This window comes from Pan troglodytes, chromosome 22 (genome assembly GCF_028858775.2).
Source record: "Pan troglodytes isolate AG18354 chromosome 22, NHGRI_mPanTro3-v2.0_pri, whole genome shotgun sequence".
NCBI classification, from domain to species: domain Eukaryota; kingdom Metazoa; phylum Chordata; class Mammalia; order Primates; family Hominidae; genus Pan; species Pan troglodytes.
This window is the reverse complement of record NC_072420.2, coordinates 22478723-22496910: the sequence shown is the minus strand read 5'-3', so window position 1 is coordinate 22496910 and position 18188 is coordinate 22478723. Positions and strand designations below refer to the sequence as shown.

General features: G+C 33.5%; 2 protein-coding genes across 6 annotated transcripts in view; one reads left to right on the top strand and one right to left on the bottom strand.

Moving 5' to 3' along the window:
- Positions 1–18188, bottom strand: part of NCAM2 (neural cell adhesion molecule 2) — a 548173-nt gene that overhangs the window by 79252 nt on the left and 450733 nt on the right. The gene's annotated exons all lie outside the window — the stretch shown is intronic.
- Positions 1213–2167, top strand: LOC107970109 (small ribosomal subunit protein uS5-like). Its single transcript, XM_054675115.1, has one exon. The coding sequence runs from the start codon at positions 1235–1237 to the stop codon at positions 2114–2116; it is 882 nt and encodes a 293-aa protein (XP_054531090.1). The 5' UTR covers positions 1213–1234; the 3' UTR covers positions 2117–2167.

Sequence of the window (18188 nt, the reverse complement as noted above, 5' to 3'; positions counted from 1 at the left end):
TATGAGGAGCTTTGCATGCCCCACTACCTCTGCCAAGGGTAAGTATTTCCTTAGTTACACTGTATCAACTCAGAATGGAATTTCCCTGTTTCCTCACATGTTTCTGTTCTCAGATTCAAGGCTTACCCATGTACTGACTGAGTTTCACATCAGTTGGCAGAAGAAAGGAGCGAAGAGGGCACACTGATGGCTAAACTGTTATTACAGTCCTGGGCTAAAACATGAAAACTGAAAGCTGGCCAAAGAGAGGTTTTATAGATAACCTTTAAAATTATAGGGAAGAGGTATAAAATAAACCTACTGATGTAAGTTTTGCAAAGTTTATATACAAGAAGTCAGTTTGTTTTTGATTTCTGAATGCAGGTTTTGATGCAATAACTCTTATTATGAGGCTTATTAACACTGCGTGAACATGAAGATTATTGTGTGAAATAGAACTCCACACATTGAGACTACATTAAAGTGAGAGAGGGAAAAGATTTGGAGGAGGCAAAGCCTGGATCTGTAATTTGACTTGCCTTTCTTAAATGAGAGGATATATACATCAAATCATCTGTAATTTACTGGCATTTTACCAAACAAGAGTTTCTGAACACCCAAGGTAGGGACTGAAAGAAAACTACCACTTGGAAAATGAAAGGCTGTGTACTCAATAATAGAGTTGTACCTCAAATTACAAAGTTAGTTAATGTGAGACTTTCTTTCCCTAAATCTGCATATATAAATAAAACAACAGAACCTTAAACTGAAGTGTGGGATGGGTTCTTGCCTTGTAATTTATTAGAAATTCAAACTCCAGAATTAGGAGAAAGCAGATCTAGATTACAAACTAGTAAAAGCTTTTAAGGACAAAGTATAAATTAAGGTATTTTAAAGCTATATTTAGTCAGCACGATTTACAAATCTTAACACGGTTCTTCCAAAACTTATAAACAATCATGATTTTTTCTTTAACACGGCAACAGAAATGAGTTCTCTATAGAATCTAGTTTCCTGCACTAATATTTCTACATCATTTATATATAACTGAATTTTAGAAATAATGCTTTATCACCTGTCTATAAAGGCAAAAAAGACAAAAAAGTCAAGATACATTAAAAACACTTTAACTTAAAAATGACTGAAAAATATAAATCTTTTTACATTTTTTATAAGTTTGGAAATGATCATAGTAGAGAGAAAAATTTGAATTTGAAAGTTTATTTTCGCTTCTTCTTTTCCGACAAAACACCAAATGGCGGATGACGCCGGTGCAGCGGTGGGGCCCGGAGGCCCTGGTGGCCCGGGGATGGGGAACCGCGGTGGCTTCCGCGGAGGTTTCGGCAGTGGCATCCGGGGCCGGGGTCGCGGCCGTGGACGGGGCCGGGGCCGAGGCCGCGGAGCTCGCGGAGGCAAGGCCGAGGATAAAGAGTGGATGCCCGTCACCAAGTTGGGCCGGTTGGTCAAGGACATGAAGATCAAGTCCCTGGAAGAGATCTATCTCTTCTCCCTGCCCATTAAGGAATCAGAGATCATTGATTTCTTCCTGGGGGCCTCTCTCAAGGATGAGGTTTTGAAGATTATGCCAGCGCAGAAGCAGACCCGTGCCGGCCAGCGCACCAGGTTCAAGGCATTTGTTGCTATCGGGGACTACAATGGCCACGTCGGTCTGGGTGTTAAGTGCTCCAAGGAGGTGGCCACCGCCATCCGTGGGGCCATCATCCTGGCCAAGCTCTCCATCGTCCCCGTGCGCAGAGGCTACTGGGGGAACAAGATCGGCAAGCCCCACACTGTCCCTTGCAAGGTGACAGGCCGCTGCGGCTCTGTGCTGGTGCGCCTCATCCCTGCACCCAGGGGCACTGGCATCGTCTCCGCACCTGTGCCTAAGAAGCTGCTCATGATGGCTGGTATCGATGACTGCTACACCTCAGCCCGGGGCTGCACTGCCACCCTGGGCAACTTCGCCAAGGCCACCTTTGATGCCATTTCTAAGACCTACAGCTACCTGACCCCAGACCTCTGGAAGGAGACTGTATTTACCAAGTCTCCCTATCAGGAATTCACTGACCACCTCGTCAAGACCCACACCAGAGTCTCCGTGCAGCGGACTCAGGCTCCAGCTGTGGCTACAACATAGGGTTTTTATACAAGAAAAATAAAGTGAATTAAGCGTGAAAAAAAAAAAAAAAAGAAAGTTTATTCTCTTTTTATTAGAGAACCAGACTTTATTAAAGGGAACTACACAAAATAATTTTTTGTTTCTATAATGCATTATAAATTACTTCCTGTTGGCTGTCAAGAGAAGTAGAGGCTATAGAATATTTACAACAATTGCAGCAACGACATCAACTAAATACATATTTGGTAACTAAGATCAGCAAAATTCTAAAGTAAGATTATTTTTATTCATGTTCTCTTTCGTTTCTCAAACCCTGGCTCTCTTCGTGGGGTTTTTGTCCTATTCAACGTAAGCAATTACAGTCTCCACAGATGTAGAACTGCTTTATCACCTAACCCCAATGGAACTGTTCATATTGTCAAGTACTGTGCAACAACTCAGAGAGCTATGAGAAATCACAAAGCTTAGCAAGGGTAAAACTGACCATCCAAAATAACACTTGGTGTTAATCCCCTCAGATAGATCTGAAAACACAATGAAGTCCCTCAACTTTCTCACTTAAAAAAGCTTTTGATCTGTAAACAATTAAAAGAAGCAAAAGCAGGTCTATTTTTGAGAGAATTATCTGACTGACTTCTGCAGGAGTTAGCAACAGGCAAAATAAAAATAATTTTTTACTGTTTCTATACACACGCAGAACATTTTAATACTTTGATGCCAGCTCCACATGTACGAATGACTTCAGAGGTAATTCCATTATTAATGAAATTGTCTTTAAGTTTCCTTAGAAGCTTAGATATGTAATCATCTCAGTTCAATTATATTTTCACTTACTTCTGAAATTTACATTTGCATTTTTGCACAAATTATATTGTGTTTGAAGTTCTCATTACTTGCATAATATTAATAATATAATTCTTAGTTTTTTTAACAGTACTTTAAATATTTTATGAATCATACTTTTACCTGTATGCATACATATTTTGGTATAAATAACTTTTATGGATAGATTATTGGTTAATAAAACATTTATATGGATATATATTTTGATGAACAGTGGAAAGAAAAATTAATCTAATAATGATGTGTCATTTGTCTAGGACTTTCATCAAAACAATATGTTGATGGCATTATTTTAAGATCACAGTTCAGCACATCCAAATGTTTACAATATATTTATTGTACTGCTTATGTAACTTTCCATCATGAGTATAAGTTATACTCAAAATAAACAATTTAACAATTGGAGTTTAATTGCTGTGAGATTTTATACAGGAAGTACATATTACCCTTAAAATCAGATGGCTTCCTATTTAAATAGAAAAACTTTGCCTTATATAAAAACATTAATTTAAAAACATAACAGTTTCATTGAACAAAATGTTTCATAAACAATTTATAGTATTTTTCATTTCAAATATAATACTTCTTAGTATATGTAAAATTATTTATTCAAGAAAAATTCAACTGATGTTTTTTCAAGGTCCATTGAGTATGTAAAATATCATAAATGTGTAATTACTAAACATTTCCTTCTATAGTCTAAATACGTAGGTTTTTATAAAATATTCATAAAATATCTTCATGATGTCAGATAACCAGAAAATTGCTAAATTTTTTCACTCACAAAATTGCTAACTTCCCTAAATGTCCATATTGGCAAATTCTCTTTCTGCCACAAACTTTTTAATTTTTTTTTTAGCCAGGTGAACTGGGATGAGTTAAGGTTTTGTAATTAAATGCTCCTCTCTCTTCTGTGCTGACAGAAACTCTAACCTCCATTTTAGCTATTTAACCTCCTAATAACATCTCTATACAATTTTTCTCAGTTATTGATCATGCCCTCATTATTGTATTTGGCTACTATACTGTGAGAATCTTTTTATTATAAGGATCTTGTGAGGACACATATCACATACCATAAATACTGTCCTCAGCCCTCATCTAGCCTACACATTTTAAATGTAAAATAATAATTCAGCAGTTAGTGCTTGAATTTACGTTTTTAAAAATTATACCAAATGAAACACCACTTTTAAAGAAAACTGACCCAATGAGGGCACTTGTTAAATCTATAGTAGTTATCCTTTATTACAAATGCACTCTGCTCTTGTTGCTGAACACTGAAAACAAATTTTACTTTTCCAAATTAAAGTTTGTTTTAGGGAAAAATCTACTATTCAAGTCCTATCTGATCCTATTTCATTTAATACCGGAACTAACAGAGTTTGGTTACATTCTCCATTTCCTACACCAGTAAAGGGAGGCTCAGAAAGATGAACTAGCCACTAAGCATCAGAGTTTGGATTTGAACATGATTCTAGCTTAAGTTAAAGCTTTGTATGACCCATAGCTTTATATTGACCTATTAATATAAAACTAGAGTACAGAGAGCACTTTGTAGTAAATGAAAATCCTCATAAACGTGAATTATAAGGAAAATGTATTATCTCCCAATAAAACATTCAATACAAACAAAAATAAAAATGATAAATAAGAAAAATGATATTACTGTATATGCTTTTCTCCCAGCTTTATTGAGAGATAATTTACCAATAAAATTATATATATTTAAGGGGTTTAACTTGATGTTTTGATATATGCATACATTCTGAAATAATCACCACAAATTCAAGCTAATTAAACATATCTACCAATTCTCATATTTACCAGTTTTTTAATATGTTTGTATGTGTACACTTAATATGTAGCCTCTTAGTACATTTTAATGTGTATTGTTAACTATAGTTACATTTCTTATTAACTTAGCACATATCCATATGTATCATTAATATGGCATTATTAATTATAGTCACAATGCGGTACATTATCTCTCTAGAATGCATTCATCTTGCATAACTGAAATTTTGTATCCCTTGACCAACATTTCTTCATTTCCCTTATCTCTCACTCCTGGCAACCACCATTTTACTCACTGCTTCTATGAGTATGATTCTTTTAAATTCCACATATAAGTGAGATCATGCAGCAATTCTTTTTTATGTCTATATACATATGTGTGTACATATAAATAATGTATATAAATGTATACATATGTATAAATATATAACAATATCCTATATTCTAATATATAAACAATATTATATATAATATATATAAACATTCTATACACATATGTATGCATACAGGAATATTATATGTGTGTATATATATTATAAATATGGCATATGTGTGTGTGTGTGTGTGTGTGTATATACATATTTTCTTTAACCATTCATTCACAGATAGACATTAAGGTGGCTTCCATATCTTGGCTCTTGTGAATAATGCTACAAAGAACATAGACGTACACATTTCGCTTGAGAATATATACCCAGATATGGGACTGCTGAATTAAGAAATGTCATACTATTTTCCCTAACAGTGTACAAGTGTACACTTTTACCTTTTCTCTACATGCTTGCGAACACTTAACTTTTCTCTCTTTGAAAAAAAAGCCATCCCAACAGGTGTGAGTTGATATCTCAATGTGGTTTGATTTCATTTCTCTGATGATTAGTGATACTGAGCACCGTTTCATATACCTATTGGCCATGTGTATGTCTCCTTTTGGGAAATAGCTATTCTGATCCTTTGCTTATGTTTTAATTGGGTTATTTGGTTTTGTGCTATTGAGTTGTATGAATTTTTCATATATTTGTGGAGACTCACCCCTTATCAGGTATATGGCTGACAAATATGATCTCCTATTTTATACGTTCCCTTTCGCTCTGTTGGTTGTTTCCTTTTATGTGCGGAAGTTTTTCATCTTGATGCAATCCCACTTGTTTATTTTTGCTTTTGTTGCCTAGGCTTTGGCTGTCATATGCAAAATAATCATTGTGCAGACCAACGCCAAGAAGCCTTTTCCCTATATTTCTGTCTTAGTCCATTCTGGCTGCTAAAAGAGAATACCATAAACTAGGAGGCTTATAAACAACACAATTTTATTTGTCACAGTTCTGGAGGCTGGGAAGTCCAAGACCAAGGAGCTGGCAGGTTCAGTGTCTGGTGACGGCCTGCTTCCTGGTTTATACATATGTCACTTTTTCCTCACATTGCAGAAGGGGCAAAGCAGCTCTCTGGGGTCTATCTAATAAAGGCACCATTTCCAAGGCTAAGAAGGCTCCACTCCCATTGATTTGCTCCACTCCCACACTGCCCCTAAGTGTGCTCAGTGCCTGAGCCCCACTCCTACACCAGTTCTCTGCTGGGGCCCAGCGGCTCTCCAGAGCTAGGGACCTGAGCCTGCAGCTCTGCTAAGAGGCCCTTCCTCTGAAATCCACGTGGAGGCAGCCACGCTCCCAGGGCCTGGGGGCACATTGTGCCCTGGTGGAGATGGTTCCACAGGAACATGACCAAAGTTTGCTGCCTATGTTCTCTGAAGGGGCACCCACCATGTCCTACCCAAGACCAGGCCCCAATGGGGCCACACCTGGGACAATGAGAGGCATAGTGCTGGCATAACAGGAGCAGAGCCCACGATGTGAGATGGCACTAGGAGATCCTGTAGGCACCTTCAAACCTTCCTTTGAAACTTCCTGTCTCCTAGGCACTTGAATCCTGATCCTGTGATGGGAGTGGCAGCTCTAATTATCTTTGTATCTGCTTCATGGACATTCCTCCATTGTCTGGAAAAATAACTCCTAGCTTCGACTGAGATGGCTGATCCACGCTAATCAATCTCTATATCCAATGTCCTCCTGGCCAAACCCTTAACGTTCTTTCCCAGTTTTTCTCATTTGTTACAAAATGGATATGGTAAAAATTTTCCAAATCTTTAAGTTCTGCATCCCTTTTGATTAATAATTCTATCTTTAAATCATGTATTTCTCTAGCCCTTTAATATAAGCAGTCAGGAAAAATCAGACTGCTTCTTCAACACTTTGTTTAGAAATTTCCAGGCGAATATCTGATTCCATCACACACAAGTTGTAACTTACCAAAAACACTAGCATACTAACATAGTGTACCTGAGTTCTTCACGACTTTTTTTTTTTTCTTGAGAAGGAGTCTTGCTGTGTTGCCCAGGCTGGTGTGCAATGGCATGATCTTGGTTCACTGCAACCTCTGCCTCCTGGGTTCAAGCAATTATCCTGCCTCAGCCTCCTGAGTAGCTGGGATTACAGGCGCATGTCACCAAGCCCAGCTAATTTTTATATTTTTAGTAGAAACAAGGTTTCACCATATTGGCCAGGCTGGTCTCGAACTCCGGACCTCATGATCTGCCCGCCTCGGCCTTCCAAAGTGCTGGGATGACAAGCGTGTGCCACCGCGTCAGACCTCTTTGCCACTTTTTAACAATGATGCCCTTTCCTCCATTGTCCAACACGTCATAATTTTTGTCTGAGACCTCATCAGAACGTCCTTTACTGTTTATATTTGTATCAACAGAATTCTGTTCAGAATTACTTAAGTATTCACAAAGAATATTGAGACTTTCTATGTAGCTCTCTTTTTTCCCTTGTGGGCCCTCATAAGAATTTCCCTTAATAGTCTATTTGAGGCAATGCCAACACTCTCTAGCATGTACTGCAAAACTCTTACAGCTTCTAGCCATTACCCAATTCTAAACCCTCTTCTACATTTTCAGGTATTTGTTAGAGCAGCACCTCTACTTTTTGGTGCCCATTTCTGGCTTATTACATTTAGACAATTATAAGAGAATATCTTAGACTAAGTGGCTTATAAACAAGAGAAATTTCTCACAGTTCCAGAGCCTGAGAAGTCCAAGTTTAGGTGAAAGCAGATTCGACAGCTGATGAGGGCCTGGTTTTTGGCTTATAGACATCTTCTCATTCCACCCTCACATAGATGTAGAAGTTAGGTCGCTCCCTGGAATATCTTTTAAAAGGGCACCAATCCTACTCATGAGCATTTTGCCCTTAGGATTTAATACCTCTCAAAGCCCCACCTCCCATACCATCACATTGAGGACTAGGATTCAATATATAAATTTTGAGGGTGCCAAACAGTCATTCTATAGAAATTTTCTTCTAGTAGATTTATGGGCTCAGGTTTTACCTTTAAGTCTTTAATCTATTTTGAGTTGATTTTTGCATATGGTGTAAGATCTTTTTAAAATTTAATTTAAACTATTAGAGGACACAGTGTCTTTCTCAGAATATTTTACTTAATTACGTGTTTCTGAGTTCTCATTAGACTAAAAAAATGTAAATCCATGCTGATTATCCACATGAATTGCTAGCACTATAAAATGAATACAATTCAGCATTTTCCTTATAGTTCACAGGAACAAATTGTAATCACACTAAAAATACAGAGAAGAGAGATTCAGAATAAAGTCAATCAGATTCTCTGGTTAATTAGAGATTTGATTCTTAGGCCTTTTGTAGTAAAGATGCATGTACCAGCCACTTTGTTACTATTATACACTCTGGCCAGCATATTCTGTCATTTCTTAAACTATGAAATCAACCTATTTATTTCATATATCCAATTCAAGATTCCCAGACAAATTTGCTAATAATGATGAATGAACTGTTCTTGCTATATCATTTGTATTCTCTACTATGGAACATACCAAATCACACAGAAAGCCCAGAGGCCTTGTTAGAATGTGAACAAGATTTGAGATCAATGCACCAATTGCAACACTAGGCAGGTTTTTGTTTCTTTTTTTAAAGTTTTCTCTCTTATTTTGAAAGAATTTTTAATATTATATTGGGAAGAAATTCATAATAATATTTAAAATTTGTCTTTGCTAAGCCATTCTTCTCTATAGTTAACCCAGATATCTCCATTAATTCTAATAAATTGCTTGTTATTTTTCAATGAAATTCAAGCCATAAAAACCTTCTAATCTCTCTAGATATTTGGAAACATTTATGTTTCTTTCTGTCCTTTGTTGTTGCTTAATACACATTTTTCATTTTCAAGTTATTTATTTAAATATTTTAAATGAATTAATATGAATGGTTTGCCGAGATTTTCACATCACTAAATATTTGTGACAAGAATTGTATTCCTAAATAATAATTCAAATATTTCAGGAAAATATTGCATTATATTTTTCTAATGCTATTTTGAAAGATTACACGTTATTTTGATATATAGCATTTTAAAACACGTTTTCTGGAGAAGTTAAATTATTAGGACAGTAATTCTATGAATAAACATTTCTATAAATAATTTATTTTCTTATGAGCATGTCATAGAACCTGAAAATGCTTATTTGAATTATTCTATTGGATCTCCTCCTAAATTAAAAGGAAAAAAAATCACTTGAACCTTGCATTTTAGAGCTCAAAAAAATGAGTATTTCTAAATTAAAGTTGCAGTGAATACAATTAATTGTAGGTATAAATGTAAAAACGATGAAATCATATTATTCCAATAACTTTTTATTTGGGATACCCTGGCTGTATTGAGTCATCAAACAGGACAAATTAAACTTTTTTTTTTTTTTTTTGCCAATAGGTTTCCTTTTAAAAGGACTCTGAGTGGAAGATTATGTTAGAATTTGGGAAAGAAACCATGTGATCTTATTTGGCATACAAATTTATAATGGTAGATGTAAAAACACATATAATCTTCCCTTATGAAATTCATTTGTATTTGTTAAAGCTTAATAAAATGCAAAGAAGAATAAATTAGTAATCCTAATTGCTATCCTTAGGCAAATTTGTGATAATTTCCCCTTGTATCTAGAGAAGGAAAATGTATATTAAGGCTATGAAAATGCAAATAATGGTACTAACCACCTGCTTAATGAGAAAGACAAGTGCAACCTGTTTCTGTTATATATTTCTTTTTCTATTTATTAAGAAATTTGAATACTTCATATCTGCTACAAAACCACAGAGCAGGTGTTTTCTCCTTAAAGCCCTGGTTTTTTAAAAGCCCGTCAGCATTTAGATGCTTGAGAAAGCTAACACTTATATTTAGCCAGACCTATTTGTATACCAAACATCCTGAAGCTATCTTGAATATGTTTTTTAACCTAGGATCACAAAGTTTAGCATTAATGAGATTAATTAATACTGAAACCAACAAATACAGGGAAGTTATTAAATATAACTTTCCTGCTGAAACCGACAAATGCAGGAAAGTTATTTAAAATATTAAAATCGTTTTACAGTCTAATATACATTATTTTGAACACAGTCATATATGAGTTGCATGACACGGGTTCGTATTTATGAGCTGTACCCATACATAAGTTAGGGATGTTAACACCTTAAAATTATATATCAAACTCACCACAAACAGCAATAAAAGCAAATGGAGAAAATAGCTGCTGGAATGTGGGATTCAAATATATTGACTGAGTTTATCTAATTAGATCAGTTGGCAGAATAAAACAAACTTCCAATGGGTATACACAAACATACACACTCCATATATACAATTTAATATGAATTAGGGAAGAATTTTTTGTGATTATATTCTCACTTCCTTGAACAGTGCCTTGGCACACTGTAGGCTTTAGTGGTTTAATGCATGAAAAATTTAACATCACTCTAGAGTTTTGTAATTAGTACAGGAAAAGTATGATTTCTCTGTGTGTGTCTATATATATATTTAGAAAAGGGTAGGTGGTCAAATTTCTACAAAGTTAGATCAATTAATTTCCACAATATGTAACTAGAAATCCTAGACATGGTAAATCATAACTTACCTTCATCATACTGTTTAAAAATTCAAAAAGAACATTCATAGGACGCTGAACTATTGTCATGGTAGACCTCTGTATTTCAAGAATAAAAACACCATACCGAAGAAAGAAACAAACAAAAACAAACCTTAACTATAAACATCGCCTTATATTCTAAGGACTAATTCAACATAATACAGGGGGAAACTAAATTTCAATATTTTGAGAACTAGTAAAGATGAGAATTTCAAAAATAGCACAGAATCATTTGTTTAATCTAGAAAAAGAAGGAAAATGTATATCAAGTGATACAATGCACTAAGGATTCTTCATCTTTACTAAACATATGGCAGAAGGTAACTTTTACTTTTCTAACCCCAGAATTTTGCTTCATGTGGTAAAGGAGATTTTGAGAAAGGTTGTTCCCTACTCAAAATGATCCCTTTTAATAATGTCAGTACTTAAAAATGACCTCTCCTATACTCCTTTCTAGAATTACTTACGAGATTTTCAATAAGGTTCCATGACATTAAGAATAAAATGCAAAGTCTTCTCCACAGCCTGTAAGGCCCCATGGGACATTGGCTTGGCTATCTGTCTACTCCTACTTCATTTAATTCCTCTCTCTGATCATGCCATTCCAGGCAGGACGCCCTTCATACTGACCTCTGCCAAGGCTAGGCTTCCCTAGGTATTTATGTGATCATGCCCTCACTTCATATGGGACTCTGCTTAAACATCACAGACCCTGCTGACTCCTCTTTATAAAATTAGTCCCCACTCCCACCCCCACTTACACAGCATCTTGCTCTGCTTCATTTTTCTTCATACTTTATATCATTAACTGTTTTAAAATTATAAATTTTGATATATTAAACATTATACATAAACTACATATATTTTGTTATATATAATATATTTAATATAATATATTAAATATATAATATATAATTTATAAGTATATTTATATTTTTATATATGTATATTATTTTTATATATTATATATTTATATTTTATATATATATTATATAATGTATAAAGGAATATATTATATAATATATTATATAATATATAAAGGAATATATTATATAATATATTATATAATATATAAAGGAATATATTATATAATATATTATATAATATATAAAGGAATATATTATATAATATATTATATAATATATAAAGTAATATATTATATAATATATATTATATAATATATAAAGGAATATATTATATAATATATATTATATAATATATAAAGTAATATATTATATATTATATAATATATATTATATAATATATAAAGTAATATATTATATATTATATATTTATTATACTATATATTATATTATATAATATATAAAGTAACATATTATATAATATATAAAGTAACATATTACATAATATATATTATACAATATATAAAGTAATATATTATATATTATATATATTATATTTTTTAAATAATATATAATATATATATATTAAATATATATTATATATTTATATATAATATATTATACATATTTATATATAATATATTATATATATTTGTATATAATATATAATATATTGTATATATTATACTATATATACAATTATATGTACAATACTATATATACTATATATACAATTATATATTCAATATATAATTGTATATATTATATATTATATATTTATTTATAATAAATAATATATTTTATATATATTTATTTATAATATATATTATATTTTATACATTATATATAAATTGATATTTTATCTATTGATGCATCTATAAATACATCTTCCCCCTCGACAATGTAAATTCCATGAAGACAAACATTGTATTACTTTCTTCACTATGGAATCTCTAGCAATTCAAAATTCTAAAATCTCCCTAAACATAGTAGGTGCTTTTCAGTTTTTGTTAAATTAAATGAATGGACATATATCATTTCAATTAAGATGACCAAGTAGGAAGTCATTTGTGTTAGAATATGTATGTATATATGTGTATATAATATATATGTGTGTGTACATACATCTATGTGTGTGTGTGTGTGTGCTCAGTTCACATCTATAAATCAGAGGAGATAAAAAACCTCCTGAAAATTACATAACATAAGATTTAAAGTCACTAATAAACTATATCCTAAAATGAAAGAAAAGGAGTGTTCTTTAAAGCTATTCAGAATCTGAGCATCAAGAAATACAGTAGGCAGGACAAATATTTGTAGAATTAAGTGAGAATCATTTGTCAAGAAAGAGTTGAAGATAAAGAATGTAGTATGAGTGGCCCAACCAATAGATGGGGAAAAAAGACAACACTACCATGGACAGAAAATCATGGGCCTTGAAACTTAAACCTACATGTTTTGCTACGTGTTTCTGTGTCATAATAAACTGTGGAGATGAAGATGTCTGGTGAGGTTTCCAAGTTGAAGCAGCGTCATGAAGCCCATTATTTTCTCTGTGATGTGAAATCTATCTTATTTTTCATTGACAAGCCCACGTTACCAGAACGGCACAGGCTTGTCCTGTCACCAAGGGGGATTCCCTTTTGTCTTTAATGTTAGATAACCCAGTAGAAGTAGCACATATTACACAGTTGTTAAATGCTGCTTTTAATTTAAAGGGTGCGAGAAAGAAGTAGTAACAACTAAGACTGTGCTTTAGAGGAAGAGAAACTACTATTTTAATTTTACTAAAATGTCTACTTATGTCTGCACTTAGAATAAAATAAATTGTTGCAATGGAATTTTTTAAAAATCTTGGTAAGTAGAATGAAGGTTTACTCATGTTCATTAAGAATTAATATTGAAGAACAGCTAACTACATAACATTACTTCCCAGAAAAGCTTGTGGATTCTCTTTCTACAAATTCCAAAGAAAGAATAAAACGATCAATGTGCTTAGATGGTTTAATTTGATTTGACCTGGACATGTTGATAATTTATAGATGTTTGAAAATAGTAACTATTTAATTTTATTTGAGTGTAAACAAACAGTAATTAGATAATCCATTTATTCATCTCAAATGATATGGAAGACTCAAAGAGCCAAATGAACGGTAAACAGGCCCTCCAATGTGCAGTCAAGACAGAGAGGCGTGACTGATGTCATACTGCTTAACAAGTGAGCAGCTGGCAAAATACCTGTATGAGCAATAGTTCCTATAGGGTACCAAAGGAAGAGAAAACTATTTCCACTAAAAATGAATCTCATGAATTCTCATATAAACGCTTGGAATATATTGGACCTATACATATATATTCCTACTTCTTTCCCCCACCCTTTAAATTAAAAGCAGCATTTAACCTGTGTGTAACATGTGCTACTTCTACTGCGTATTCTAACATTAAAGACAAAAGGGAATCCCCTTTGGTGACAGGAGATATGTGTGTGTGTGTGTGTGTGTGTGTGTATATATACATACATACATACATACATACATGATGGGGAGGAGGAATAACACAAATTCATGCATGACTGTAAGAAAGTAAAATACATATTGGACATAATAAGTGGACAGACATGAAAGTGCCAAGTATTTATGTAGAGAAAAGATATGAGGTAAGGCAGAAAAGAAAGGCTAAGGCAGGGCACAGTGGCTCATGCCTATAATCCCGGTGATTTGGGAGGCTGAGGCAAGAGGACCACTTGAGGCCAGGAATTTGAGACCATCCTGAGCAACACAGCAAGACCTCTTCTCTAAGAAAAAAATTTTAAATTAGCCGTGTGTAGTCCCAGCTACTCAGGAGGCTGAGGTGGGAAGATCGCTTGAGCCCAGGTTTTGGAGGCTTCAGTGAGCTATGATTGTGCCACTGTACCCCAGCCTGGGTGATAGAGCGAAACCCTGTCTCCTAATTTATAAAAAGAGACTAAGATATTAAGACACATGAGGCACACACACACACACACACACACATGCATATATTAAAATAGTATATATATACACACATACATACATATACATATATAATGTGTATATATACACAGTATTGTCAATCATTTATTCAGTGTGATTATTTAAATTGTAATTTATATTATTTGATTAGATGAATTGAAAATATTTTCTGATTTATCTTTGTGTACCCTGATGATTGATCTTTCAAATACCCTGGAATAGGTGCATCTTTAAATAACACTGTTATGTGCAATGGAGATTTTGTAAAAAGGCAAATCAGGCAGTGCATTAGTTTAAAAAATCAAAACAGTACATTAGTTTAAAAGATTAAAAGAAAGATGAACAGACACTGATACACAGAAAAAGAACGAATACAAGATGCTAAAAATAAGAAAAATTAATAATATTATCTCCATAATCTATACATAAAGTAAAAGCAATGAGAACCAAGATAGTACCAGCCTCTGAAATCATATCTGTACATGTCAGTCTGTGGCATTCATCACTCCCTATAGGATGGTACTATTGAAATAGAAGATTAGAATCTTGCTGATATAAGCATCTTAAGCCATTGAGTGAATAATGGAATGGCTCTATACCCCTCCTTAACCTTTGAAGACATTTATATACTATAATAGATAAAATATTTAATGTTTATAGTAAGTAATTTTAATAATCAAAAAGTCAAATAATGTTTAATACAATAGTATATGTTGGCATAATTTCAAAAATTTTATAGTTATTATATTTAAATGTCTTCTAAAATGCGCTATCAATAAAATTCACTCTCAAAATGTGCATGAGAGCCCACAAGAATTCTTCACTGGGATTAGGGACTTAAAAGCTACATTCTAGCAAACATCATATTTACATTGAATTTTAAATTTGCCTTAAGAGTGTATGTTTGAGCAGTCAGATGAGCTCTAATTTTTTTTTTTAAGTTTCTGGGCACTATGAATACTTTCATTCTCCTCCCGTGGATTAAACTCCTATAAAACACTCATGAAATATTCACATTTGTTTTCTCACTACTCACAAACATTTTTCTTACATAAATTAATATCATTTATTTGTACTATTTATTTGATTCATAAAATTATGCATGCACAGAAAAGCTCATTAATTTTATTGAAAAATTGAAAAAGTATTTGCATAGAAGTTCTCCTTAACATATAGCAGAGACCAGGCTGAGTATAGAATTATGTATGAATTTGTGTCTTCATCTTAAGATAAGTGAGGAGGTTTCTAGCAGACAAGTAATTTTACCTAAAATTGTTATTTTGCCTAATTTTTCTCTTAGCTTAGTGCCTGTATACTTTGATCTACATGGTTTAAATTCATTAAGAGTGTAATTACATACAACATCCTAATTTAGCTATGGTTCTCTTTATGGGTGCAATGAACACAGTCCAAGATATTCTTATCCGAATTTTAACATACAGAAACCTTTCCACAACATGCAAATCAGAACAAATTTTCTTTCACTGAAAATATGGAATTAGTGTGGATTACTTTTCTTCTTTTTTGCAATTCATAAGTTTACTGCAGTTTCATTTAACATAGTCAGATGAATTTTATAGTCAATTTCTCCTTTACCATATGAAATATAGTCATTTAGAAATGATAGTCTTTTTTCTTTGGGTATTTATGTTAGAAATAGTGTAATCATAGAAAATACTCTAGTAGAAAAATTTTAAAAGCACTATAACTCATTAAGATTTTAAAATCTGTAGTAGTTTAAAGCTAAGACCAAATACTGATTATTTTATTTATTTATTTATTTATTTATTTATTTTACTTCAATTTCCAGGATACAGGTGCAGGTTCATTACGTAGGTATATATGTGGCATGGTGGTTTGCTGCACCTATAGACCTATCCTCTAAGTTCCCTCCTTTTGCCCCCACACCCTCAGCAGGCCCTGGTGTGTATCTTTCCCCTCCCTGTGTCCAAGTGTTCTCATTGTTCATCTCCCACTTATGAGTAAGAAATGAGGTGTTTGGTTTTCTGTTCCTGTGTCTGTTGCTGAGGATGATGGATTCCAACTTCATTCATGTCCCTGCAAAGGACATGTTCTCATTCTTTTCTATGGCTGCATAGTATTTCATGGTGTTTATGTACCACATTTTCTTTATCCAGTCTATCATTGATGGGCATTTGGGTTGGCTCCGTGACTTTGCTATTGTAAATAGTGCTGCAATAAACATACGTGTGCATGTGTCTTTAGGGTAGAATAATTTTTATTCCTTTGGGTATATATGCAGTAATGGGATTGCTGGGTCCAGTTATATTTCTGGTTCTAGATCTTTCAGGAATCTCCATACTGTCTTCCATGATGGTTGAACTAATTTACATTCCCATCAACAGTGTAAAAGCATTCCTATTACTCCACAGCCTCTCTAGCATCTATTGTTTCTTGTCTTTTTAATAATCAACATTCTGGCGAGTGTGAGATGGTATCTCATTATGGTTTTGATTTGCATTTCTCTAATGATCAGTGATGTTAAGCTTTTATTTGTAAGTTTGTTGTCCACGTAAATGTCTTCTTTGGGAAGTGTCTGTTCATATTCTTTGCCCACTTTTTGATGGGGTTGTTTTTTTCTTGTAAATTTGTTTAAGTTCCTTGTAAATTATGGATATCAGACTTATGTCAGATGGGTAAATTGCAAACATTTTCTCCCACTCTGTAGGTTGCCTGTTCACTCTGATGATAGTTTATTTTGCTGTGCAGAAACTCTTTAGTTTAGTTAAATCCCATTTGTCAAATTTGGCTTTTGTTGCAATTGCTTTTGGCTTTTCGTCATGAAGTTTTTGCCCATGCCTACGTCTTGAACTGCATTGCCTAGGTTTTCTTCTAGGGTTTTCATGGTTTTGGGTTTTACATTTAAGTCTTTAATCCATCTTGAGGTAATTTTTGTATAAGGTGTAAGGAAGGGGTCCAGTTTCAGTTTTTTGCATATTGCTAGCCAGTTTTCCCAGCACCATTTATTGAAAAGGATATCCTTTCCCCATTGCTTGTATTGTCAGGTTTGTAGAAGATCAAATGGTTGTAGATGTGTGGTGTTATTTCTGAGGTCTCTGTTCTGTTCATTGGTCTATATGTCTGTATTGATACCAGTAACATGCTGTTTTTGCTACTGTGGCCTTGTAGTATATTTTGAAGTCAGGTAGCTTGATGCCTCTAGCTTTGTTCTTTTTGCTTAGGATTGTCTTGGTTATACAGGGTCTTCTTTGATTCCCTACAAAATTTAAAGTATTTTTTTTCTAATCTGTGAAGAATGTCTATGGTAGGTTGATGGGAATAGCATTGAAAGTAGAAATTACTTCGGGCAGTATGGACATTTTCATAATATTGATTCTTCCTATCCATGAGAATGGAAAGTTTTTCCATTTCTTTGTGTCCTCTCTTATTTCCTTGAGAGTGGTTTGTAGTTCTCCTTGAAGAGGTCCTTCACATTCCCTTGTTAGCTATATTCCTAGGCATTTTATTGTCTTTGTAACAATTGTGAATGGGAATTCATTTGTGATTTGGCTCTCTGCTTGTCTATTGTTGGTGTAAAGGAATATTTGTGACTTTTCCACATT